This window comes from Nymphaea colorata, chromosome 4 (assembly GCF_008831285.2).
Source record: "Nymphaea colorata isolate Beijing-Zhang1983 chromosome 4, ASM883128v2, whole genome shotgun sequence".
NCBI classification, from domain to species: Eukaryota; Viridiplantae; Streptophyta; class Magnoliopsida; order Nymphaeales; family Nymphaeaceae; genus Nymphaea; species Nymphaea colorata.
In genome coordinates this window covers 3127021-3154995 of record NC_045141.1, presented here as the reverse complement: position 1 = coordinate 3154995, position 27975 = coordinate 3127021, and the positions used below count along the sequence as shown (strand labels likewise).

At 40.9% G+C, this 27975-nt stretch overlaps 1 protein-coding gene and 1 pseudogene across 1 annotated transcript in view; both read left to right on the top strand.

The window, feature by feature from the left end:
• LOC116253097 (uncharacterized) overlaps positions 1-27975 on the top strand; it is a 55513-nt gene that overhangs the window by 8619 nt on the left and 18919 nt on the right. Inside the window, exons 6-10 of the mRNA XM_031627860.2 lie at positions 10423-10481; positions 15772-15867; positions 15960-16017; positions 21650-21786; positions 22506-22562. Of these exons, the coding sequence (XP_031483720.1) occupies positions 10423-10481; positions 15772-15867; positions 15960-16017; positions 21650-21786; positions 22506-22562 (407 nt within the window). The remainder of the gene's footprint in view (positions 1-10422; positions 10482-15771; positions 15868-15959; positions 16018-21649; positions 21787-22505; positions 22563-27975) is intronic.
• On the top strand, positions 290-2236 carry LOC116253726 (K(+) efflux antiporter 3, chloroplastic-like; annotated as a pseudogene).

Genomic DNA, 27975 nt, shown 5'->3' with positions numbered 1-27975 from the left:
TGGGTTCAAAATGGGTTTACAAACTCAAATATAAACCTGATGGAAGTATTGATAGATATAAAGCTCGTGTTGTGGCTAGAGGCTTCACCCAACAATACGGGAAAAATTATGATGAGACTTTCAATCTAGTTATCAAGATGGGAACGATCCAGGTTATCATTTCTCTTGCAATCTCACATGGATGGACTTTATATCAATTGAATGTTAAAAATGCTTTTCTTCATGGTTTTCTAAAAGAAGAAGTATACATGGAACAACCCCTAGGTTATGCTACCAATGATCCAACTCGATGGGTATGTAAGTTACAAAAATCGTTATATGGGCTTAAGCAAGCGTCTCGCTCATGGTTTGATAGATTTTCTCTCCATGTCCAGCAAGTTGATTTTCTCAAAAGTTCACTTGACCATTTGTTATTCATATATCATATAGGTGAAATTACAACTCGGCTACTCATATATGTAGATGACATAGTTCTTACTGGGAATTCTCCATTTCATATATCTCTTCTCATGTTAAGTGTTGAAGCAACAATTGATGATGAAAGATCTCGGAGAACTCTGGTATTTTTTTGGGTGTCGAGCTTGATAGAAAGGATGATATTTTGACAATTACGCAACACAAATATACTCTTGATATATTGCACAGAGCAAGTATGACAAATTGCAAGCCCATCAATACTCATAGTATTCTCAACACAAAATTGAATGCCTTTGATGGGAGTGATCCATACTCAAACCCTAGTTTTTACCGGAGTATAGTTGGCATGTTGCAATATCTCACCTTTACACACCCAAAAATAGTATATGCAGTGAATCAAGTCTCTCAGTTTATGCACACACCCACAATATAAGAAGTGCCGATGAAGCTGTGGTGATTGGTGCTGTTCTTTCTTTGTCATCTTCCGCCTTTGTACTACAGATACTTGCAGAGAAAGGAGAGCTGCCTACCAGATTTCGTTCTGCTATTCTTGGGATTCTCTTACTTCAGGACATTGCTGTTGCTCCTCTCCTGGTCATACTTCCACTGCTGGAGAGCCAGAATTTAGTACAAGAAAGTATCTGGCCCATGTTAGCTGCAGAGAGCCTGAAAGCTTTAGGGGGACTTGGCATGCTCTCTTTGGGAGGGAAATACCTACTTCAGCGTATTTTTGAGGTTGTTGCAGCATCAAGGAGTTCAGAAGCTTTTGTTGCTGTTTTGTCTCCTCACTGTAGAAGGCACCTCTCTTCTTACTAGAATGTTGGGCTTTAGTGACACGCTAGGAGCATTTCTGGCTGGTGCATTATTAGCAGAGACAAATTTCCGTACACAGATTGAGGCACATATTAGACCTTTCAGAGGACTAATACTCGGGTTTTTTTTTTTTGTATTATTATATATAACAACAGGGACTTCCATTGATATGCAGCTTCTTTTTCGGGAGTGGCCAAATGTACTATCTCTCCTAGGTGGTCTCATTGTAATCAATACATTGACAATAACTGCAATAGGGCCACGTCAGGCTGTCTTTGCAAGAAAGTATGCAAATAGGACTGCTTCTATCCCATGGAGGAGAATTTGGATTCGTGGTATTTTCTCAGTCTACAGGCTCTTGAGCTGAATAAGTTGCTTATCCTTGTTATTTTATCAATGGCATTAACTCCATTCCTCAATGAACTTGGGAGGACTGCCGCTGGCATAATCGAGGAGAAGCTCAAAGGGCAGGAAAAAGTTGCAGATTTGGTGAACTTTGATGCCATTGATCCTGTTGTCATTGTTGGCTTTGGACATGTAGAAACACGGGAAATAAAGATCGAACACGGATGTAACGTGGAAAACCCTCAACGAGAGGGAAAAAACCACGGGTGAGGAGGTCTAGTGCCCACTAGCCGCCAGACTCTCTCTCTGTTAGAACTTCATTAACACCAGAAATTAGGGTTACACGTCTTTAAGTAAGACCCAACAAGAGCTACAAGCTGGATCGGGTCTAGATCCAGACCCGGTCCCAAGACCCATCTTTACATGCTTCAACAGGACAGATGGGCAGGTCCTTGCCAATTTCTTATCAACTCCACTGGCCTCAGGTCTGGAGAGTAATATCATGGGTTGGCCATATGTGGCATTTGATATTGACCCCAATGTTGTGAAGGCAGCTAGAAAACTTGGGTTTCCAGTTCTTTATGGGAAATGCAACAAAATTTTGGTGAGGAAGGACTATTTTCATGCAGCGAATCTTTCTTGTCAGCCACTCACACCTTGAGGACAAGGCGTTTTTCGATGGGAGAAGTATTGTTAGATACCGGATATGGGATCATGGGCCAGGTCCATTGGACTGACCTGATAGCCTCCATAAATAGGGTCAGTTGGCCAGATCAGTGTTCATCGCAGCTTTGAGAGTGTCTTACCTCTGGGAGGAAGAAGCCTTAATCTGGGATTAGGGTGTGTGTTTGTGCATATGTCATCTTAGGGTTTTCTTGTAAAGGGTTGGTGAATTAGCAGGGGGCTTACACATGATTAGAACCAGTTCTTTAAATTCTCGAGTGTTGATGGTTACTGCAATTTGTGTCGGTCATTGGTGCATATTCCTACAAAGTGTGTGCAATAAATCATAACTTACTATGAGAAAAAAACAATTATCTGTGTGCAACTAATCTAAGGCATGAAGAAAAATATGTTGGAAATGTTTTTAGAAGATCCGACTTTCAAATCCAGCTTTGAGAAGATCGTTGCTCCTTGTAACTCATCTAACAATTCTTCAATCATTGGCTGCTCAACTGCATCCGTGAACTCTTCTATGACTGGTTGTGGGATGGAGGTGATGATTTTTAGTTATTTCTCTTGGTGTTTGCCCGCATCTCCTTCCAGGGTCATCAGCAGAGTAGTTAGTAGGTGAAGGCTAACAGAATTCGCATAGTTGGTTCCTATGGCTGAGTTTATTCACTTGGTACTCCCCTTTTCAATTTCACATCTTTTGCTGGAACAACCCAAAGTGATTATGTCTCAGTGTCGCTTTGGAACTTCATTTTCATATCTATGAAGTCCCACATGACGTTGTCCTACTACTTCAGCCATTGGATGCCTCGAACCATGTCCACCCCCCCCATGGCAAGGGGATAATGTTTGATCTGAAATTTTTTGCCTTTGTAGTTCCACTGTCTCCTTGGGACATCTTCCTTTTCACATAAGAAAACTGCCATTCCCAACAACAACCTTGAATTCAGGTTGTTCAAGCACATTGCATCTACATGTTTTGCGCTGTCTTAATTGCACACAAATTTTTTTTCGTGGACCTTGTGCCCATAAAGGCTGCTCACTTCCCTTCTTTCAATTGCCCAGCCACTCACATGACTTGTGACGCATCATTATTCGTTTGCTATGTCATGATAGGTTGGCATGCATGTGCTGATGCAACAATTCTTTAAAAAATGTAAGTGCAAGGTGCACCAACGAGTGTGTATACATATGTGTGTGTGTGTGTGTGTGTATGTGTGTGTATAATTATGTATGTATGTATATATATACACACATATATAATTATGTATGTATACATATAATCTATTCTATAGTTAAATTAACTACTTAATAGCCTTATTTGTATATATTTACATTTTAGCTATTGCAAAATTTTGTATTAGGGTTAGTTTAGTTGGGTGTGCATCTAAAATGATTAGTTTTGATGTTCACCCATCATCAGACGCACACTGTCTGCTTCTACTGCTGTACCAGATTTGCACCAGCACCATTGTTGCATCAACTGTGGCACAACAACTGTTTAGGTGCACCTGTGTGACGTAGCTCGTTAGTGCATGAAAAGATATTTTTGGTGTGAATTATACTCTTCACTACTTGTAATGTCTTCTTTCTCCTTTGATTCCATGGCATCAGAATCCTCGACCAAGTACATGTGTGCTTTTTTTGCACGTGTGCCCTACTTTCCGTTTGTCCTTGCAGTGTGTAGAAACACGCAACGGAAGAAGAAACGAAGAAGCAACACAGGATATACGTGGAAAACCTCAGGAAGAGGAAAAAAACCACGGAGAAGCTCTAACCTAGGGGCAAAACCGCAACCCTAGGAGAGAGAGTCAATTATCACTTAATCAACTGATTACAATACTTGATCAAAAAATAAGAGGGAGTGGAAACCCGCCTAGGGCACCGAGCCATCCTCGGTTCCCGCGCCCATGGGTGCCGGGTCCATATCCGGACCCGGTTCCCTATTACGTGATATTCTAACACTCCCCCTCAAGCTTGGCATACATGTCAAACATGCCAAGCTTGCTAACATTCTTTTCAAATTGTGATGTACATAAGGCTTTAGTTAGCACATCTGCAATTTGATCTTCAGACTTCATATAAGGAAAAATCAACTCCTTTGAATCTATACGCTCCCGTATGAAGTGACGATCTATCTCCACATGTTTGGTTCTGTCATGCAAGACAAGATTATTTGCCAAGTTAATTGCAAACTTATTGTCACAATACATCTTCATCTTCTCTTCCATTTCAATTCCAATATCTGTAAGAAGAATCTTCAGCCATAACATTTCTGTAACCCCCATAGCAGCAGCCCTGTATTCAGCCTGAGCACTGGACCTAGGGCAGACTTCCTACCTTTTACTTCTCCATACCACCAGGTTTCCTCCCAGAAAGATGCAGTACCCTGTGGTAGACCTTCTAGTATCTGTGCACCCTGTCCAATCGGCGTCAAAGTATGCTTCAATATTAAGTTTGTCTTGCTGTGTATAAAGAAGTCCTTTACCTGGGTCATTCTTCAGGTACCCCAACACTCTTTCTGCACTCTTCCAGTGACAATAGGAGCATGCATAAATTGACTCAACACATTTACAGCATAAGTAATATCAGGGCGAGTAAGAGTAAGATAAATAAGCTTACCAACCAGCCTCTGATACCGTCCTTTTCCTTCCTCATCCAGGATGTTACCAGTTTTGATACTTATCTTTGTACCAGACTCCATTGGAGTTAGAAAGGGCCTGCATCCCAGTTTACCTGTTTCTTTTAGAAGATCCAGAGTATACTTCCTTTGGCTCATAACAAGCCTTGTCTCTGATCTAGTAATCTCTATTCCCAGAAAGTACCTTAATTTTCTCAGATCTTTAAGGTCAAATTCAGCAGCTAACCTCTCCTTCATCTTCCTTTTCTCTTCTTCGTCGTCACCTGTGACAATAATATCATCAACATATACAAGAAGAATGCTCACTAGGCCATTTCTCTGCTTAATGAATATGGTATGATCACCATTTCCCTGTTTGTACCCATTAGTCTTTATTACCACCCTCAGTCTTTCAAACCATGCTCTGGGGGACTGCTTCAGTTCATACAGGGCTTTCTTGAGATGACAACATTTTCCGCTTTGAGTATATCCATGAGGCATGCTCATATAGACCTCTTCCTCTAGATGGCCGTTCAAGAAGGCGTTCTTGACATCAAGCTGGTTCATGCCCCACTTCTTTTGCACTGCAAGTGCTAAGATGACTCTCACAGTCTTCAGCTTTGCAACAGGAGCAAAGGTTTCAAGATAATCAATTCCATATTTTTGGCTGAACCCCTTTGCAATCAGGCGAGCTTTATACCGTTCCACAGTACCATCAGGTTTATACTTCACATTAAACACCCACTTGGAACTGACTAAGTGAGTCCCCTTGGGAATATCAACCACTTCCCACGTGTTGTTCTTTGCCAAGGCATCCATCTCCTCTGTCATGGCCTGTAGCCATTTAGGATCCTCTCTAGCATCTTCCACACACCTAGGAATCACAGACATAGACAAAGAAGTAATAAAACATTTGTAATCTTTACTGAGTTTCACATATGAGATAAATCTCTGAATAGGGTGAGAAGTACATGACCTGGTCCCCTTGCGCAAGGCTATGGGAAGCTCTTCATTCATTGGACTTGGTTCATTCGGGGAACTCACAGGATTGGGATTGGTTACATCAACATCCTCAACCACATCTTTTTTCTTTCTGGTGTACACCTGGCTAAATAAATGATCACGGGCTGTGGGCTGATCATCCACAGGGCCCCCTTCCACTGTCTCTATCATCTCTGACTGTATCTTCCACATTGTAACTAGCCTTGTAATCCAAGAAGTCCATAAACTGAATAAGCTGATTTGAAGAATACTCTTCCACACTGTTCCTTATACACTCCCCCTGAAGAGGATTCACAGGAAAATACGCCTCATGTTCATGGAAGGTAACATCCCGGGAGACATAGATTTTGGAAGTAGTAGGATCAAGACATTTATATCCCTTTTGAGTTGAGGAATACCCCAAGAAGACAGCTTTGACAGACCGAGGGTCAAGTTTCTTGATGGTTGGACTATGGTTATGAACAAAGCAAATACACCCAAACACCCGAGGAGCAAGAGGCTAGGGGTTATGAGTGGGCCTGAGCACAGAGTAAGGAGTACGACCATTCAACACATGAGTAGGCATACGGTTAATAAGGTGGGCACTGGTGAGAAGAGCATCACCCGAGTAGCGCTTAGGAACGTGCCTGTGGAACATAATAGCACGGGTGACATCTAATAAATGGCGATTTTTCCGTTCGGCTACGCCATTCTGTGGAGGAGTGTAGCTACAGGACGTCTCATGAACAATACCCTTGCTCCTCAAGAAGTCATACAGGGATTGGGAGACATACTCTCTAGCATTATCAGTGCGGAAAGTCTGAACAGACGTCTGAAATTGATTCTCAACAAATGCAACAAAATTTTTGACAATGACTGGGACTTCACTACGTTCTTTCAATAGGTACATGAACGTACACCGGGAGTAGTAATCAATAAGAGTCATAAAGTAATGAAAACAACGACAAGTGGGTACTCCCGAAGGACCTCAAACATCAGAGTGAACCAAAGCAAAAAGACGTGTGGCTTTATTGATAGAAATAGGGTATGAAGCCCTAACATGCTTAGCCAACTGTCACACTTCACAAGTGAAGGAGTTCATGGAAATAAAAGTAAAAAAACTAGGGAACAACTTCTTAATCAACTGGAATGGGAGATGTCCAAGACGCTCGTGCCATCGCATAATGGTAGACCTGTCCTCCACGCCCGACAACTGTCCACTAGTGGCTGAAATGAGAGCAGAAGCAACCTGCACGGGCAGTCTGTAGAGACCATCAATAACCGAACCAATCCCAATCTTCTTCCCTGTCACCAAGTGCTGCAGGGAACAATGATCAGCAGAAAAGATTAGATTGCAATTGAGTTCTTTTGTAATACTGCTGACAGATAACAAATTCAAAGGGATATTGGGAACATGAAAAACATTATGAAGACGATATTTATTTAACAAGGACAAACTCCCTTTTCCAGCCACAGATATGGAAGACCCATCAGCCATAGACACGCGTTGCTGCCCTGAAGACAATTTGTACTCTTGAAACATCTTAGGGTCCCCTGTCATATGATGCGTAGCCCCACCATCAACAATCCAATCACCAAGTGAGGGATTACCTTGATCGCTTGTGGCAACAAGAGCTTGGGCTAACTGAGCACCCTCAGACGTGGAGGCGTCCTCCTGAGTAGTAGAAAGCCGGCTGATATAAGCTTGCAGTTCCTTGATTTGGTCGGAGGAAAGCTTTGATTTTTCAACATTGGTAGAGCTACCATGACTAGAGTCGGGCACAGGAGGACCTCGCCGACCAGAAGGGGGACGACCACGGGTGAGCCTCTTCTCAGGATGAATATCTCAACAGAAATCAACAGAATGCCCCAACTTGTTACAATGACTACAACGCCGAACAGGACGCTGCCCAGTCCCTGGAGCACGGCTAACAAAGGCTGAGGGTGAACTCCCATGACTAGAGTCGATATGCATCTCCTGACGGCGTTGTTCCTCAGATTTCACCCGAGCATACACCTCCTCAATCCCAGGAGTCTCGTCACAGTTGAGAATTTGACTCCTAATGGATTCAAATTCATCACGTAGACCTCCCAGAAAAATAAACGTCCGGTCCATCCACTCCTTCTGCCAGTACAGGGCATGACCAGAACCACAATTCCAGTCATCATTCACATGATAATCCAGTTCTTCCCATTTAGTCTTCAGGGCTGCATAAAAGGATGCCACAGACAAGTCACCCTGTTTAAGGGAATAGATGCTGCGTTTGATCTGGTACGTACACAAGACTCTCTTTTTACGGCCATACATCCTCGCAAGCACAGTCCACATGTCATATGAGGTTGACTTTCGCAAAATAAGGGGCTGAATATCAGCAGAAACAAAACTAATAATCCACACCTTAACTTGACTATCCTCCAACGCCCAAGACGCCCAGCTAGGATCGGTTTTACTAGGCGCGAGTTTCTCCCCAGTGATGTAGGGCAGACGACCGCGACTCGTAATTCCAATTTCCAGTGCAGCAGACCAAGAGAGATAGTTGTCTTTGTTCAGCCGAATAGAGGTGACTTGAACAGGCACATTCTCGCTCTTGGGAGTCATCTCTGCGGCCATCACGAGCACCAAAGACAAACAATATCCAACACCAGAAAACACGAGAGGGAGTACTGCGTAAGAGAGGCAGTGACGGCTCAAGAGTAGCGGCGACGGCGCAAGAGGCGACGGTGCACAAGAGACGACGACGGCATAAGAGGCGACAAAGCAAAGGGTGACGACGGCGGCGTCGCAGGCGGCGGAAAGGACGGCAGCGGCGGAAACGACGGCAGCGGCACAAGAACAGCGGAAACTCCACGATCACAGACTGAACCCCACACAACCTGGCTTTGATACCATGTAGAAACACGCAACAGAAGAAAAAACGAAGAAGCAACACAGGATATATGTGGAAAACCTCAGGAAGAGAAAAAAAACCACAGAGAAGCTCTAACCTAGGGGCAAAACCGCAACCCTAGGAGAGAGAGTCAATTATCACTTAATCAACTGATTACAATACTTGATCAGAAAATAAGAGGGAGAGGAAACCCGCCTAGGGCACCGAGCCATCCTCGGTTCCCATGCCCATGGGTGCCGGGTCCATATCCGGACCCGGTTCCCTATTACGTGATATTCTAACACAGTGAAAACTAACCCCTTTTGTTTTTTGATTGTTTATCTGCTTGGGGTTAAGTTTCTTCACCACTGTAGGTTTCCCTTCTTGGTTATCCTTTTTTGCTATAGACTATCAGTGTGGTCCTTAGATGCAGCCACTAGTTTCATGAAGATGAGGCAGAAGCTTTCCTTGCTTCCATCGCTCATCCTTTTTTTCTTCCTTTTGGCCACTTAACTAATCCAAAGCTCTTTAACAAAAACTGTGGCTGCTTTCGCTTCAATCTATATTTCGTATCTTTAGGCCCCAACAAAAGCATCGATAATGCTTCTATGGGCCATCCGTAAAGTAAGTTGTTCAGTTCATCAAATTTAGCTTGATACTCCACCACCAATCTACTCTTTTGAATTTTGAACAACTCCATGTTGTAATCCAAGTTGGGTGATGGTGAAAATATGACTAGTGAGGTTTTGACTAGCTACTCCCATTGCTTCTTACCTAGATGCACTAATAACCACCTATACCACATGATCACTTTGCCTTCCAGGTGAACTGCAATGTGTGTGATACACTGTTCTATAGGAAGACCTGCTGCTCAGAAGTATTGTTCAGTGCAAAAGACCCAATAGAGAGGACCATCACCTGACTCGAAGTATTATTTAGCCCAATTGAGAGGGTCGTCACCTGAAAACTCTGAAACTCCATCTTGGGAACCGTAAACTTTCTCTGCACTAGAGGGGGCTCTGTGGTTGGGTTGCACATTCCCTTTTACCTACTCCTTTGCCTTTGTGGTCGATCATAAAAAGGGCGTTGATTGTCTCTGCTGCTCCCCTCTTCTCCTGATTGAGGTGTGAAGCAAAAGCATTTTCAGAAGTCGATTGTGGGTTCACCTTATCAAGCATTTCGAAAGGAGGACATGGAGCGACTGGTGTTCTGACAGAATGTTTGGATTCTTTGGCGATGTCCAAGTCATTGGTGCACTGGTTGTAATTCTTCTCCATGTTTTCTAGTAGTAGATTCATCGTCTGGTGTTCTTTATCCTACTGCACATGCATGTGTCCTGCACAGATGCACGTGTTTATGTCAACACTCCTGGACAGGGACTGTTACACTGTACTATGTCGAGATGGTTGGGCACAGGTGCAGGTATAAGAAGACATGGGTTGACCACAACGCTTTTTTTGGGTATATTTTTGGTATGTTTTGGTAGTTTTTGTTTAGCAATCTATAATTTATGAATATAAACAATCAATGTATGTGTTTGTTTGCTTAAAATTTTAATTTTGTTGTTTCTATATATGTGATATATACCCCTAGCACACACCTGACATAGATGTGTCTATTTTTGTACTCATTTGTTTGAGGCCTAGAGTTTCGTTTCATTTTCTCCTTTGTGCTTTCCACTTAGTTATTTGTTTCTTTATTGTGTAGAATTGCATTTAAATGGAGAACAGTGGAATGATGGCTTGTTGGCAACTATCAGGGAACGGGTATGGAGTCCTCTAAACTTACTAGGTGTCATTAATATTGATACAATTTCTGTTTTTGATGTGTAATTTAAGAGTATTATTATTGTTATTTTTTGGAGAATAACAGATTACATTCCCGAGAATAACAGATTAAAGTAAACAAAATTTTGAAGTTCTTTCAAAAGCTGCTGTTGGATGTACAGATAGTTCTATGGTATATAATGCAAAAACAAATTACTTAAAAAAGTAAGAAATTTGGCTAATAATCGGGAAAAAGTATTCACAAATAAAATATAATAAAAAACTATGAAGTTTGACCCATAACTAAAAAAAAATGAACAAACAAAATAACAGAAAGCTAACTTTTCTGTTTAATTCTCATGTTCCAAACTATTGACATATTAAATAAGGCAGTATTATCATGAATTTACTATTTAAAGATTTTCTTAGAAAGTTTGATAAGAAAGAGGAATAATACTTTCTCTTGCCCTCGCTCTCATGGTGATGATGTACCTTCCTTACATCTGGACTTGGATTCTATTGGCGTCTTATGTATGACTAGGTCCGGGTCTGGACCCGATCCGACCCATTCCAAAGGAGCAGTTCATGTTGGGTCCTATTTAAGTATCCCTTGTAAACCTAATTTGTGTGTTAATGAGAATTAAGAGAGAGAGTGACTGGCAGCTGGTGAGTGCCGGAATCATCTCCTAACATCATGGTTTTTTTTTTCCTCGTGTTGAGGGTTTTCCACATTACATTTTGTGTTCTTTGCATTTCTTTTTGTTCAACATGGTGTCAGAGCTTTTGTGATGATTTTTCGGCAAAAGAAAAGTTGGGGGTGGGGGACGTGTAAGCCGCTGCCTTGTTGCAGAGCTCCGCCTGATCCAAGGAACACAATCACCGCAACCGGCGACCATCGACTGCCAAAAACGCTTAGACAGTCTCCTCAATCTTTGGCGATCTCGGTGGAACCCTGTTCGATTGGAGGAGTATGACCCACCAACCGGATTATTCTTCTTCTCGGTTGCCCCTTGTGCCGTCGTCGCCTGAGCTGCCGGTTGCCGTTGTCGTCCCTTTTTTTGTCGTCGCCACCTGAGCTGTCACAGCCTACATCTGGTCAATTGCTGTTGTTGCCGCCTGCCCTTCCGTCGCCTCCTTCTTCCTGATCGTTGGCTTCCCTGTCTTCACCTTCCCTGTCTTCACCTTCCCTGCCGTCATCGTCTGCCACTGCCTTCACTGGGGTCGTCGCCTTCCCTACTGTCGCCGCCTTCCGCTTGAGAGCATCGCCTTCCCGCTGTTGCCGGCGTTGCACTTCTTCCTAGCACCCGCCTCTTCTGTTGTCGCCTCCTCTGATACTGCGTTGTCTGTCTTTGCTGTCGTAGTCCCTAGCGTTGCGTCACCTTCCCCTATCATTGCTGCACTCTCCTTTGTCGGTGCCCAAATCCTTTCGCTATTCTAGTTCGGCGTTGTCCTCTCCTTTTCCGCCACTGGCGTGGAGCTCCTGCAGATCTCTCTGTCGTGCAGCTCAAGTAGATTTCTCTGCCGGTTTCACCGTCACCCTCTGCCACTACCGCTAGTGTCCACCGTCTAAGCTGCTGCCATGGCCTGCCTCGACTGCACATTTTTTTGTTGTCTTGTTTCTCAGAAGTGTACTCGCTGCAAGAAATCTGGTCATACCATTGAGTTTTGCTGAGATCTTCATCCCGAGAAGAAAAATAGTCGTGGAAGAACTTCTAGTGAGAAGAAGCCTATCTCTGAAATTGCAAATCCAGCTGGGGAAAAACCAATAATCTCTGCCAATCAGATTTGTGAGCTTCGTGCATACCTGAGCCGCATTGATAGTAGTCAGGTTGAGTCATGAGATGATGTGGAAGTCAATCGCACCCTTGCAATCTCTGGTGAAAAGGGTAATTCTTGTGCGGGAGAGTAGATTGTTGATAGTGGTGCTACATACCATATGACCGAAAATTCTAAGGTTTTCCATGAATATAAGCTCTCTTTTGGGAAGGAACAGGTTTCTCTTCGATGGTTCATCTATCTCCGTAGCCGAGAAAGGGAGTCTCTAAATGTTAAACAAATTCTTGGTTCATAATACCTTACATGTTCCTCACCTTCCCTTACCCCTCTTGTCTATTAACAAGATTACGAAAGAATTGAATTGCAAGCTTATTTTTTCTACTAATCATTGTGTGTTGCAAGACTTGGTGATAGAGAAGAGGACTGAGATTGGTTTGGCTTTTAAGGGTCTCTATCGATTACCTATGTGTGTTGCTATGGCTTTCGTGATGGTGGTTAATAGGACGAAGAAGAGTAGAGAGGACTTCCTTCAGCTTGTCTTGCAGTGGCATGAGAGACTTGGGCGTCTTCCATTCAGAGTACTTAAACAGTTGTTTCCTGACCTATTTTCTAGTCTAGATATGACAATGTCATCTTGTGATGTTTGTCATTTGGCTAAACGTGATAGGCTTCGTACCTTGTTTCCACAAATCATTTTAATAAAGTATTTGCTTTCATCCATTCAGATGTGTAGGGCTTCGGGAATTCTCTCTTGTTATGGTTTTCAGTGCTTTGTTACATTTATAGATGATTATTCTCATAACATCCTTGTGTACTTTTGAAGGACCGTAATGAAGTGCCCAATGTCATTGAGACCATCATCCTTGTGGAAACTCAATTTGGAGCTTTTGTTCTATCACATCTCAACCCTTTCACCCTCAAATAACTTTTTTTTTTTATTAAAACATAAAACATTGAGGTGCGACGACACAACGATTCAAAAGGAAATGAGCTATGCAAGTCAAAGACAATGGGACAGACTTTCCATTAGATAATAAATTCAGTTCATACAAAATTCACTTCATATCTCTCAATAACACGGATGACAAAAATGCTCCAAATCACAACATTGATGTCTAACAAAAACATGAGATCAATAAGACCAAAACACGACACGCCGAGACTACAATAGACCCAAAACCTCCCTAGTAGGATGTGATTAAAGCCATCTGGTCAACCTGCTGCCTCGGGTCCACCAAAACCTGAAAAAGAAGAACAACTGAAGGCTTATCCTTCGCAGTATGACAACACACTAGTTAAATCCCTAACCCTCTAAGGTAAGGGCTCAAATTTGGAATATAACAATTACGAAAGTAAACCACTATCATGTCATGATGGGGCATGTAGTCTCATGACTTTTCATGGAAGTCCTTCACTTATACCACGATGTGCAAAGGCCACTCAATGGCCATAATAACACATTCAATAGTCACATGCAATTCATGCCTAAACACATCATTTACAATCATTTCATTTACATACACTTCATTCGCATTCTTTTCATTTGATAGTTCCTGTGGGTGCAAACACAGGCACGCGCACACCACGGGCGACCTGCAGTTGGGAGACAACCCCCGTGGTGGCCCGAAACGATATGGATCCATTCACGCCGCAGCAGAAGAGTAATCATTCATAGATGTGTGAATTCCAAGGAGAGTTGCTCAGCCTTCCCTAGGACACTCAGTTTGCAAAAGAGGGAGCCCAACGCTCCAAGCACATCACACAACGGTACCCTGGGGCCTTGCACCGCCTGCGCTCTGAGCAGGCGAGACCACTGGCGACGGCGGGACATATCCCAAATACATAGCCACAACCCACTGGCCTCTCATCTCTTATTCTTTCTTACTTATCATTATGAAAGTACATTTACAAAATGACCGGCTAGCTCATGAGGTTGGTTTACTTCGCGAGTGCATCCATACCTCCAATTGCCTCCACACGAGGGCTACATATAGTTAATGTTGAGAAAATGTGTTGCTTTGGTATTTAAAGTTTTATGTATTTTGGAATTTAATATTAGGTATGTCACACCTCGACCTTTTGACACTCAAACATTTTTTTTTTCCTAACATCCAACATCGAGGTGTGACTACACAACAGTTCAAAAAGAAATGAGCCAAGCAATTCAAAACAATGGGGCAAGCTTTCCATTATATAGCATTTCAGTTCAACTGTACATTTGACAAAAATGCCCCAAAATCACAACATCGATGCCTAATAAAAAACAAGGCATCAGTAAAACCAAAACCAGACGCGCCGACACTACAAAAACAAAACCCAAAACCTCCTCAGTAGGACGTGAGTGTAGCCATCTGCTCAGCCTGCTGCCCCGGGTCCGCCAAAACCTGAAAAAAAGAAACAACTGAAGGCTTAGCCTTCGTAGTATGGCAACATGCCAGGAAAAATCCAAACCCTCTTAGGTAGGGCTCAATTATACAAGCAAACATCAGAACAATCTATCATTATGTCGTGTCAGGACACGACATGCAGAGGCCACTCAATGGCTACAATAACATAATTTCAATCACATGCAAGGCATACTCAAACATGTCACTTGCATTCATAAGCACAACAGTCACATGCACATCAATCCTGTACATTTCAATCACATACATTTCAGTTTCATTACTATCAGTGAATTTACAGTTCCTGTGGGTGCAAACACAGGCACGTGCACACCGCGGGCGGCCTACAGCCGAGAGACAACTGCCGTGGTGGCCCAGAACAGTATGGATCCATCTACCCGCTACAGCGGTAGAGCACTCATCCATGGATGTGTGAATTCCAAGGTGAGATACTCAGCCTTCCCTAGGACACCCAGGTTGGGAAGGTGGGAGCCTACGCTCCAAGGTGAGATACTCAGCCTTCCGTAGGACACTCAATGTTATTTTCACTTAATCAACAATTACACAATAAGTGAGATAATATGAGAGGGAGGCCCGCCTAGGGTACCGAGCCACCCTCGGTACCCATGCACATGGGACCGGGTCCATATCCAGACCCGGTTCCCTATACAAGATATTCTAACAATAAATATATTCTCAAATTAATAAAAAATATAAGTCTAAGAGTTGTATATACATTAATTATGCTTATGTTTTCCTTATTTACAATATATATCGATTAGTCTGAAATTTTGTATGAGGATTATGCCTTTAAAAAAGTCAAAAGGTGACAAGTTTGTAAAATTGTGAAAAAGCAAGTCTAGTTTATAAAAAAATTTATTTGATTTGACATTAGAATTTTTGTTGATGACCTTTTACCTTCTAGAGCTTGTCCTTATTGGGGCTGTTTTCTAGTATTAGTGAAGCATCAAACTACTTTTATACTAAGAGATGATGCATGACGTTGCTTTCTTCTTCTGGATTCCTAGTTACATGTTGGGATGCTATTGGTCAGAGATTCTTTTACTAGTTTACACTTCTCTTGCATAAGTGTACCTATTGTAAAATTTGAATTTTATGTATATAATCAGGTTCACATGGAAGCTGATAGGAAAAATATGCCTGGACATACCAGTATTTTGAATCAACGACTTCAAGGAAAGACAACTTATAAAGTTGGTAACAAGGTACATATTTCTTAACATTTATTTATCAACGGCTTCAAGGAATGACAACTTATAGCTTGTTATTTGTTAGTAAGTTGTATCTATGTTATCAGGTTATTTGCTGCTTGGAAGGGGCAAGAATTGGCATACAGTATCGAACATCTTTTGCTGGTAATCTATGAGGATGTGCAACATGTTCTCATTTTTAGTAAGTTCATTTAATTTCCTAAATATGTTGTTCAGTTACCCTTCGCTCTTCTGTTGATGGACATGAATGCATTCCAAGTACTGGTAAACGTTTAGGATTTTAGTACAATATTAGCACCATTCGTTTGATTAGAGATATTTTTGTCAAGCAAGTTTACAAATTGTGGTTGGTGATGTATTGGTATGGCAAATAAATCATTTAAGTAAATGATACAATGAAATCAGATTATATTGTTTGCATCAGGCAGAATATGTTGTTTTTGTAAGATCAAGAGGTATCAGTCTTCAGTTCACTGCATCCCTATCTTCGAGAAAATTAGAGAGAGACAGATAGGGAAAGTTGGGTGCTCCATGCTTCAGCCTTTCAATGGTAATCTACAATGTCATGAGTTTACACATTTGGACAATAACATCCCTGGTTACAACACAAAATAGAAGGTGCACCCAACATATAATGTGTTTGGGTCTGATCCAGATCCAAACATGTTAATACATCCTCTCTGACACCTTCTCCCAAGTTGTACATGGTCCTTCACCATGCACAACTTATTCTTGAGAAATCAAAATTGGTCGCTGGTCAATCCTTTGGTAAACATATCACAACCTTACTGTCTGTTATGATATGTCACAAGTCAGTCTTTTTATCCTCCAAGTACTATCTGATAAAACGTTGATCAATTTCAATATGTTTCGTTCTGCTCTGGAGAGTTGAATGCTACGTTGATAGCACTTTGATTATCACAGGAGTATAGATCAACTAATCTATTTGTCTGATTCACCCAATACATTTCTCATTCATGTGACCTTTGCTATAACTACTGCCATAGACTTGTACTTACTTTTGGTGCTAGAACGAGCCCCAACTTTCTGTTTTTGACTGCTTCAGCTGAAAACAGAGAAATCCCTAAATCTAGCTGCCCATTTACTACTTAATTAACAAGATACAACTAAAACTTGCTTAATCTATATTAGTGCACATTAAAACTTAATTAATTGATGCTGAAAATAAGTGAAACTAAAAGAAAATAGATCTCAAATGCTGCTGGACACAAACAGCAGCCACATGGGACAACTTGTAAGCAGCTGCCGATTACTCCTTCTCACTATTCTTAATTCTAATTAGCTTTTTACTTAAAAATGTATAAGCAACTGTTTGCCACCACCAACCTTGATGAGCCCTTACAAGAGGAAACCCCAACTCCACTCACACACTCAGCCCTAATCACCAGATTAGGGTTTCTCCTCCTAGAGGAACACCCACTAATTTCTGCGATGCCCTAATTACAGCTGCCCAACCCTTATTTATACTTGTTCCTGGGTCAGTCTAATGGGCTTGACCTGCAACCCAGGACCTGATCCCTAATAATACTCCCCCATTTGAAACACGCCTTGCCCTCAAGATGTGAGCATGGAAGGCAATCACTGTGTCAAACTCCCTTTGGTTTGTCTTATGGCCTCTCTTCTAACTTTTGTGCAGCCCTTGGATGTTCCCTCTTTTCTTTTGAGTTTCAAGTTGAAGTCATTAGTGACCACTAGAGGCTTGGAACTTTCGTATCCAAACTTGCCCAGCCTTGGTGTAAGTGACCGAAGACCCGTTCTCCTTGTGACCCCTTCAATAATGGCCTCCAATATTGCTGGGAGTAGCTCGACGTGGTGGCAGTCGGCATAAAGAATTCCTCCATCCATCATACACCTTCTTGTCTGTTGTAAGAGAAGTGAAAGTTGAAACACAAAATTCCCTGCATGCTACTTCATTATTCCTATAATTTACAAGGCAGCTGCCTCATTAGATGTTTTCAAGCAAAGAGTAGGCTCCATTTCCTTTAATCTGGCATCTAGTAACCTTTCCGCGTGAAAATCAAGCAAGGGCATGAGTCCTTCCTTCTTGAAGTGCTCAGATAGCTTCTTTGTAGAAAATTCTAGCAATTGAAGAAATGTCCACCTAACCTCATCAAAGCTATGATAAAAAATGGCCTCCCTTTTACTATTTCCTTCATGTAACAATCATGAATTGCTACATATGTGGGTTGACAAAATAGGGCAGAACATATATCCCATGAGTCATCCAGTTTTACCGACTGATTGTGACAAGTGTCCTTACCTGCAGTAAGAACATGTGCAGCACTGAACTTCTCTAGCCACCTGGTGAGGTAATGCTCATCATTACCACTTTCTACCAAGATTTCTCCTGCGCCAAGTGCAGCTTCCACCAACATATATGGTGTTGGATAGAATGACAACATCGATGGTCCCAATATGAGTTTAATGGTTTGGATTGCTCCTCCCTTAGCCATCTGTAGCTTCCACCCCCCTTCGAGGTACCTCAAGGACGCCATGGCGAGGTCGACCTTATAACCTTCACTATGGAAGAATTTAGATAAAGAGGCCAGGGTAGGTTTTAGGGCAGTCACAGTGACAAGTGACCCTGCCAGTTCTATGGCAAGCCAAACACCCAACGTCCAAATTACAGTCAACTTCGTCTCTCCTTCCCGTTTCTCACCGGCTGCTTCCTCCATTTCGATTTCTAGAGTCATTCTCTTTCATACGCGAAGGCTACTTCTACCTCGTTCATCATCACCAATGGTCTTGCACACGATGGAACCCTTCTTTGGCTCTTCCATCTTCCATCCCAGAAGGCCTAATCTGGTTGAGATGGCTGCCTGGGTTGCATAGAAGTCTAATGAATTGTGAAGGAAAAGAAAGAAGCATACCTCAGAATTTTAATCGGTGGCCAAATTCCACAGTCGCCCAAAGCATCTCTTCCATACACGCACTGTAATGGTAGGTAGCTTTTTCCTTTTTTGTTGTGGTTGTCTTCATCTATGTCCTGCCCGTGTACTTCTTTCGGCAGGAGTGACACCTTTTGGTCATCGAACTCAATGGCCGACCCTTCCACATCCTCTGTTGTTACTGCCACGTTTTGATTCCAACGGGGGCTTCTCTTGCTGCCTAATTGAACTTCGACTCCTAACTGAAATATGCGAGGGCATCTCCGTCTCTAACTCATTCTCTTTCTACTTCTTTCCCTCACTAGTGAACCTAGTGCCAAACTCGATGTGTGCAGTCCTATGGGTTATGCTATCTTCTCGTTGGCTCATTCATTTAACTATAAGAGTACCTTTAGCTTCGTTGTCTTTGCCTTGGTGCTCGACGACACGACCAATCATCCTCTGTGGTAGGACTTGGAGTGGGAGAGCAATGTCTTCATCCTCCCTAACTGCTTGACGGTTTCTTCTAGAATTCCCCACCAGCACAAGTTTTGACCCATCGCCTTGAACGTCTTCTTCTTCCCGTTCACCATTTGAAGTTTCTGAATCAATTGTTGCTTGTGCGTGAACTTCCCTTCTTGACAGAACAACCTCGATCAGTTCCTTGCCAAGAAGCTCTTCAAGCATCAAATGCATCTGCCTATATTCTGCTACCATAGCCTCCCACATCTTATTCATGCCGTTGGGCATCTTCACGGCCTCCCGGCCAGTCAATCTCCCAATACCTTTGCCTATCGAGGACAGCGTTGTCTCTGCCTTTCCCAGTGGAGGCAGTCGATGCTCTCCCTCCGCCGGTTGATAGCTCTCTGTATCAGCCCTCTCTGTATTCGGTGAGTTTGAGTTCTTACCTCGCTGTAGAAGCTCTCGCATCATCACCGTGAGGGATTTCTGCTCACTGAGAACAACTGGAATCCTTCCGTCCATTTCCCAGCAATGTTGCTACACCGCCTGCAGACGTTGGTCCACTGCCTCCATCGATTCTTTCTTCCCTTTTTGGAGGGCGTTCATGCCTTCAAAGTGTCGCGCCAGGTCAGCTGCTCCTCCTTCTCTGGCTCTGATACCATTATTTGCCACTGCCAACCTTGATGAGCCCTTACAAGAGAAACCCCAACTCCACTCACACACTCAGCCCTAATCACCAGATTAGGGTTTTTCCTCCCAGAGGAACACCCACTAATTTCTGCGATACCCTAATTACAGCTGCCCAATCCTTATTTATACTTGTTCCTGGGTCAGTCTAATGGGCCTGACCTGCGACCCAGGACCCGGTCCCTAACAGAAAAACACACTAAACACAACATGGGTACATGATTCAACACTGCTACAACAGAAAACTGCAGCACTGTAGGTAATAGACAGAGTCTATATTGTGGTAAAACAAATGACCTACTAGTACTACACGATAGAAAATAACAAACCTATGAACTACACTATGTTATACAACCATTCTAGGTGAAAATGCACAACATTAATACCCAAAGCATAAGGCGAATGCACTATGTTGCAAAAGAACACACGGTTTTTAGCAGCAAGGCACATAAAAACAGATATTAAATGGATAAACAAGTCGGAAATCTATTGTAGACAGTAGAAAAATAAAAAAAAATTGCCTAGAATCTAATGCGCAATGCAAAAAAAAAATGATAAATGCCTACCTAAAATGGTGCTAGCCCCTTTGAATCCTGGATGCAAAGTTGCAGCTGCCTCCTAGAATCCTCCATTAACTTCACTCCTCTATCCGCTGAGCTTGACCGAAGGGTTTTAGAGGGATGAGGCTGTGAAAGGGGTTGGATCACGGAGGATGTGGAGGTCCTCCATGGGGCATCACCTTTGGCTGCCTCTCCTTCCTCCAAAGCATCACCAAAGAAGACCAAAGAGGAAGCAGCTGCATCCCTTACAGAAAATCAATATTTTGTTCCCCTTTTTCAAAACACCTGTCCTCAACTCGTTTTTTTATAAAAACACCTTCTTTCATTTCTTTTCTACTTGATTCATTTAGTTTCCACATAAACCTATATTAAGACAAAACGCAAAATCAAAGTTTAAACAAATGTGAAATAGGATTCAAAGGCCTAACTTCTGATAAGATGTTGGATCTAATCTGATCCAGATCCAACACGTCTAACTATGTCTGATCACATTTATCTAGGCAGGGTCATGATTGTAATTTTTTGTAATTGTCTTATTCTAGACTCTAGATTATTGTGTTAGCTTCACTTTATACTCTAGATTATTGTGATTGCTTCATTCTAGATTCTTGTAAACTGTGTAGAAGGATCATTATATAAATGGGCTGTGTCGGAATGTAAAGACTCATCTCCCTTCCTCATTTCTCTTTACTTGTTCTCTCTCTCTTAACCTTTCCTTTGTTGAAACTGATCGTGGGTTATACTTTGATACCCAAAATCTTACAACTTCAACCAAAAATATGGGTTTTTAGGATAGGAAAAGAAAATTTTACCCTTCGGAGCCAAATTTCATTGTTTTATTACATAATTTCTTCATTTTTGCTCCAATTTCCATCAAATTCGAACCGTGACTTCTTGAGCCCTACACAAACATAAACATGGAGATTTAAGCATTCAATCACATCAAAATTGCATGAAAATAATATTAAAAATTAATGCTATCACAAAACACATGCTAGCTACAAACTTCTTTCAATTGGTTACATGTTATTCAAGTTCTCTCAAGTGGCTGGCATATGATTCTTGAGAACTTATTGACCTACCATGTGGTGTTTGACTAAAATTTTTGTTATTTTGAAACTTATGAGATCCTGTATCTTATGTGAAACTGTCATCATTTATGTTATAGTGCCATTGCAGGTGAAACATGTGAATTTTATTATTGTGTGCTTGAAAGTAGATCATTTCTTGAGAAGATGATGGTCAGCGAACACACAGTTCCTTTTTTTATACCTATACAGGAAGCTGAAGCTGATTATTTGTCGTCGAATGCTATGGTACATGTATTTCATATATTGTTTTCAGTTATTTATTTTTCCAATTTGGGGTTTGGCCATCGAATGAGAAGAAAAGAGGGGGAGGTTTTGTTTTGGGTGGGGTGGCACTGAAGCAGAAAGAAGCCAAGCTTCTTCTCCCATGAAAATGTGGTCTGTCTATCTCTTCAGCTATGTTTGATTCTTTCATTTTTCACTTGTATATATGTGTTCAGAATTTTTTTAAATTTTTTTATGTGAGGCTTCTCTATGCATTTTCTTACTCATTTCGAAATTCCATCATGTCAAGCATCCTAGCCGAATGCTTGCGAACAACCGACACTTGGATTGCTTGTCAAATGTATTTTATAAGATTAAAATCAATATTTTAGAAATTATGTAAGTAGTCATGCTTAAGAAATTATGGTTTTTTTTCAAAGGCTGATTTTCATGCATTGATTCATTGTAAGTGGGAATCTCATCCTGCATATTTTGCCAACAAGGTACCATTTTCGTGCTTGGTACCACTACATTAAAGCATACTTTTAGGGTTGAATTTGAAAACATTGGCAGAAGGCATTTACACAACTAGCACAACTTGTAGCATGGGGGGTCAACATATCCTAATGGATGCATATATATATATATATATATATATATATATATATATATATATGCATATTTATGAACCTTTTGTAGTGTGGTAGATGTTTGACTTAGTTGCATCTCTTGCAATGTTGCAGAAATTCATCGATTATGTTGGAGATTGCTTGCAGGGATATGTAGACAGGCGAGAGCAGGTAACTCATGATAACGTGCTCTATATATTGCCAACATCAAGTTCACGTAGTGAAATATGGCAAATTGTGGTGCAATACTTTATCTTGGTTTAAGACTTAGATGAGTAAACTAAGACGTGTGTAAAATTGTAAACGAGGCCCCAAACAATCACAGAAGAGACATGTACATTGCCTTAAGAAGGGCAAAATAGGGATTTCTGAAATTCTTAACTCACATGAGTAGACTAAGACGTGTATGTAAATCAGACCCCAAGCAATCACAAAATTGACAGGCACATTGCCTTAAGAAACACAAAATAGGGATTCTAGACATCTAATCAAAAGCAAGTATTCTTACACTTGAGGAAAACAGAATTAATTGATGAAGAACTTCATACCAAGAAGGCACTAAGGCCATGTACAATATGGGTTACAACTTATTTGTATAGAGGACATAAACATAAGGGAGAGAAAAGGTGGAAGCAACTATATATATATATATATATATATATATATAAAGAATGTGAGGGAGGGGGAGAGAGAGAAGCTGAAATCCTCCGTCCATCCTTATTTCTCACACAAGCAGCCCCATGCAATGCATCGGGCTGCATGTGTGAGACATCCAGATGGACGAGGATTCCAAAAAGGTTGCTGAATCGGATGGCCAAGTTTGATTTCTAACAAAAAAGAGATGGGAAGCATCAAGGCTCCCCTTTGAGGAAGAGGGAGGCTGCCGCCTCCCCTTTTCTAATTAGAAATAAATGTGGGCTGTCCTATTGGACAGTGCATAGAAGTCGAGCAATGCTCCACTGGGGTGTACGTGAGCCAATGTTGTAAAAGATGTAGTGTAACGTGTATCGGTCGGGCCGACCTATATGCCGTATCTTAACATATCGCAAACATAGCTTAGCGTATTGTAAATTAATTTTTTAATTTAAAAATATTTAAAAATCGGAAAAAATAGAGAAAAATCATGAAAAATTTGAAAAAATAAACAAAAAATCAGAAGTCAAGAAAAATGTATTCAAATATAAAAAAGATCATCATACATAATGAACATTCATGTGTATCAACAACACATTCAAGAATAAGAAATCATATATTCAAAATAACATAACATGCATCCATCACAATTTTAAACTTTAAAATTTTATAGAATCTTAGGACTTAGAGTCTTAGAACTTGGAGTTTTAGGACTTACATTACATCACAATTTTATAAGTTCAAAACATATAGTTATCATATTTCATGGTTCAACGATAATATCTCCCAAATTGATGAATCCTCGGTTATTTTTTATGAAAATGGCCAAAATCTCTCCCTCCTACGTCTTTTGGAGTTTTAAATACAAGAAGAGAGAAAGGAGTGTTTAAACTTAAAAAAATAAAGAATTTTGTGTTTTAACCCGTATCGTACGCTTACGATACACGAGCGTATCGTGTATCGTAAGCGTACCGTATAGGTTTTCTAAACATATACGATACGTATCGTACGATACACATGGATAACATTGATGTGAGCAAGCACTCCTCTTATATACGGACATATACACACACACATTCATATACACAAGTAATTACCTAAATGTCAAGACCCCCATCAAACTTATGGTGCGACATTTGAAAATTGGCCTGAGAGAAACTAAAATGAGCTGGATACAAGAGCCTTGGTGATAAATTCTCCAAGTTGATATTATGAAAGAATGGTGGATGACTTAATTGTATTTCGCAGATATTCTTCTCAAACAAAATGAGGATTCATTTCAATATGTTTGGTTCTTTTATGAAAAGTTTGGTTGTTGACTGTGTAGATTACGCTCATGTTATCACAATAGAGTTATGCAACATCTTTGATAAGAATACCCATGTCTTTTAGAAGGCTATTCAAACCATACAAGTTCCATGCAAGTGCTGGCCAAAACATGAAATTCAACTTATATTGAGGATAAGGAAACCTTGCTATGTTTATTCCATCTCCAACATATTAGAGAATCACCTAAGAAAACACAAAAACCAGTGGTGGAATACCTATTATTATGTTCCCAACCTCAATCACCATCAGTATAAACAATCGTATTTAAGTAGGAAGACAATGATAGAAATAGCCATTTAGTAATTGTGCTTTTGATGTACCAGCCAATCCTCATCATTGCTTGCATGTGTGTAGAGGTAGGACTTGTTGGAACTCGCTTACAACATGCATTGCAAGTGAAATGTCTAGTCTAGTGATAGGCAATTGTGTTAAGGCTCTAATCAATTGGTCATGTGACATACGTAGGATTTTCTATAGTTTCTCTTTCATCTCTTTTAGTTTCTTTTTGGGCTCTGAGTGCCTTAGGAGTACCAACCATCTTGTCATCAACGATGCTTGACCTGCTTATAATGTCACTAACAAATTTGATTTGTGATAGTATGTCTTTTGGCTGTAAGCAACTTCAATGCCAAGAAAGTAAGTTAAATAGCCTATTCAAATTCATTCTTTAGAAAGCCTTTAACTATTTAATTGCTCCTTCATCACTGCCAATAATTATCATATCATCAACATATAATAGAAGATAACTACAGGTTGAAAGAAGTTCCAACATCCCTGCCACCATTAGACTATCCTTCATCAACAATTTCTGTTCTTTCAACTTCAATGTTGAAGCATTGAAGATCATCATCTTCAAATATTTTAGTTGGTTCTTCCTCAACCCATGGTTCTAGCACATCAAACTTGTTCAATCTCATAGGATTAAGGTGTGTACTTTCTTGCACAATCAACACATTTGTGACAAATCTAGTTTGTGCAGGTCATATTAATTCAACTCCGTTGTAAATTTTTTTATGAAACTGAATGCATGTGCATGATTATAGATAAATTTTGTAATTTTTTGGCATGAGTCAACTGCTGATCTCACATCATACATTTCGCCAGGATCTTGAAGCATTAGATTGACACAATGAGTGGCACATGGGCTCCAATAAAATGTTCTATACTTTTGAAACAACATATTTTCTACAGTTTTATATTTTGCAGCATTATTTGTAATAAACTATACATTGCTTGCAGATCTGATCTCTTGTCGATATTATAAAAAAATGTTGAACAAAATGTCAGCTGTCTTAGGAAGATTAATCAAATTAAGAGATTTCAAGCACATTGTACCTTTAGGGCAATAAATAAGAAAATTCACAAGTGTTATTGATTGTGTATCAGTCCATCCATCTGCCATAATGGTGCAACTTGTTTACTTCCAGCTCCATTTCAATTTGTCGTGATGTTCCATTACTTCTTTGACCATAGCGTCAAGGAATTTGCCCTCAACTGATGGTGTGACGACATTTAGATCTAGAGACTGTCGTTTGGAGAGTTAGGGAGGAAAAAAGAGGAGAGAACGTGAGGAAGAGAGAGAGAGTTATAAAACAAAGTTCTATTCACAATAACCCTAATCTCATGTTAAAAGAGATTACGGTAGAGAAAACAAAATTACAAAAACAGTCCAAAACAAAAATAAAAAAATTATTAAAGAAGGCCTGGACTAACTATAATAAAAGAATAAGGACATTATTAACTTCTAGAAATTGCTAATAACCACCTAAACACCTAAACTTATCTTCCAACACTCCCCCTCAAGCTGGAGCATAAATATTTATCATGCTCAGCTTGTTACAACATTGTTAGGCGTTTGTTCTGATCTAACTCATCTGCTTTTAGGGCTGTTCAACGAGTTGAGGTAACTCGATTTATACTCGAACTCGCTCGATGAACTTAACTCGAACTCAACTCATTTATTAAACGAGTCGAGTTCGAGTTAAGACATGAACTCGACAACCTAAACGATTTGAGCTTGGGTTAAGTGGGCTCGGCTTGGTTGAACTCAGTTAAGCTCGAGAAAGAAAATATATAAAATACATCAATAAAATTATCAAAAAAAAAAGATTGCTCAAATGGGTATACACGTGACTGTTTTGTGGTAGGTTGCACGTTCAAGTCTATATGCTGCCTCTTCCTTTAAAAAATAATCTTTTTAATGAAATGCTTGGCTTGAGCTGAATCGAGCCGAGTTCGAGTTTTAAGAACTCAAGCCGAGTTGAGCTCGAGCTAATGAAATCGAACTCGATTCGAGCTCGAGCCGAGTTTGAGTTCCTTTCAAGACAAACGAGCCGATTTCGAGCTGGCTCAACTCGGCTTGAACTTGCTCATGAACAGCCCTATCTGCTTTAGTTGAATCAGAGTAACTCAGTAAAGTTATGATTTCATTTAGCTCAAGCTAACCCAACCCACTTATTGGTTGTATAAAGCTGAGCAGGGATTAAAACCTAAGTCACACAGATGCGCCAACTATGGTAGTGCACCTGCACCGATGGAGGTGTAGGTGTGGCCCGACATGGCACCCGACTCGGTCAAACCGAATCGGGTGCTGTTGACCGCACATGTTCTTCTTTTCTCTTTTTTTTTTTCATTTTTTTTCCTTCTCCTATCTTTCTCTTATTTTTTTCCGTCTTCTCTCTCTGCCCCCTAAGGCAACCTTGATAAAAAGTTTAAAAATATAGACAAAACACACACACACACACACACACACACACATATATATATATATATATATATATATATATACGCTCTCGCCACACTCGACTTTTTTTGGAACTTGCTCTCTCCTCACCAGCACCTACACCCGCACCCATGTGACAGATTAAAACCCTAATATGTAATGAAATCTCTTTGTTTTTAAGTGAAGGTTGGGCTTTCACCGAGAGTTGGTGTGCGTGAGTGCTTGTTAGCGTGAAGTCTCACAAACATCTGGAAAAATCTTCAATTGGGAGAGGTCTGGTAAACATATCTGCAACTTGCCATTTTGAAGCAACATGAATGGTGGATATAGCTCCGGCCTGCACAAGACCATGAATGTGATGACAATCTACTTCAATATGCTTTGTCCTTTCATAGAAAACTGGATTGTTGGCAATATCTATAGCCGCCTTATTATCACACATCATCTCCATTGATAATTTTACTTGAACACCAAGACCATCCAACACAAATCTCATCCACGTCATTTCTGCAGCAGTTTGACCATAGCTTGATATTCTGACTTTGCGTTAAACCTGGCCACTACCATTTGCTTCTTACTTATCCATGATATAAGATTGCTCCCAACAAATACACAGAATCCAGTAGTGGATTTCCGGTCATCAACTGAGCTTGCATAGTCAGCATCAGAGTATGCCTTTATATCTAAAGAAGATCCCCTTTGGAATAAGAGGCCCTTCCCTGGAGTTGACTTTAGAAACCTCAACACCATCAAGACTGCTTCCAAGTGAACTCTTCTAGACTTGTCCATAAACTAGCTAAGCATCCTAAAGGCCAAGGATATATCCGGTCTAGTAACAGTCACATATAAAAAGCTTTCCAATCAACGACCTGTAAGATGTACTGTTTGTAGGCTCTAATT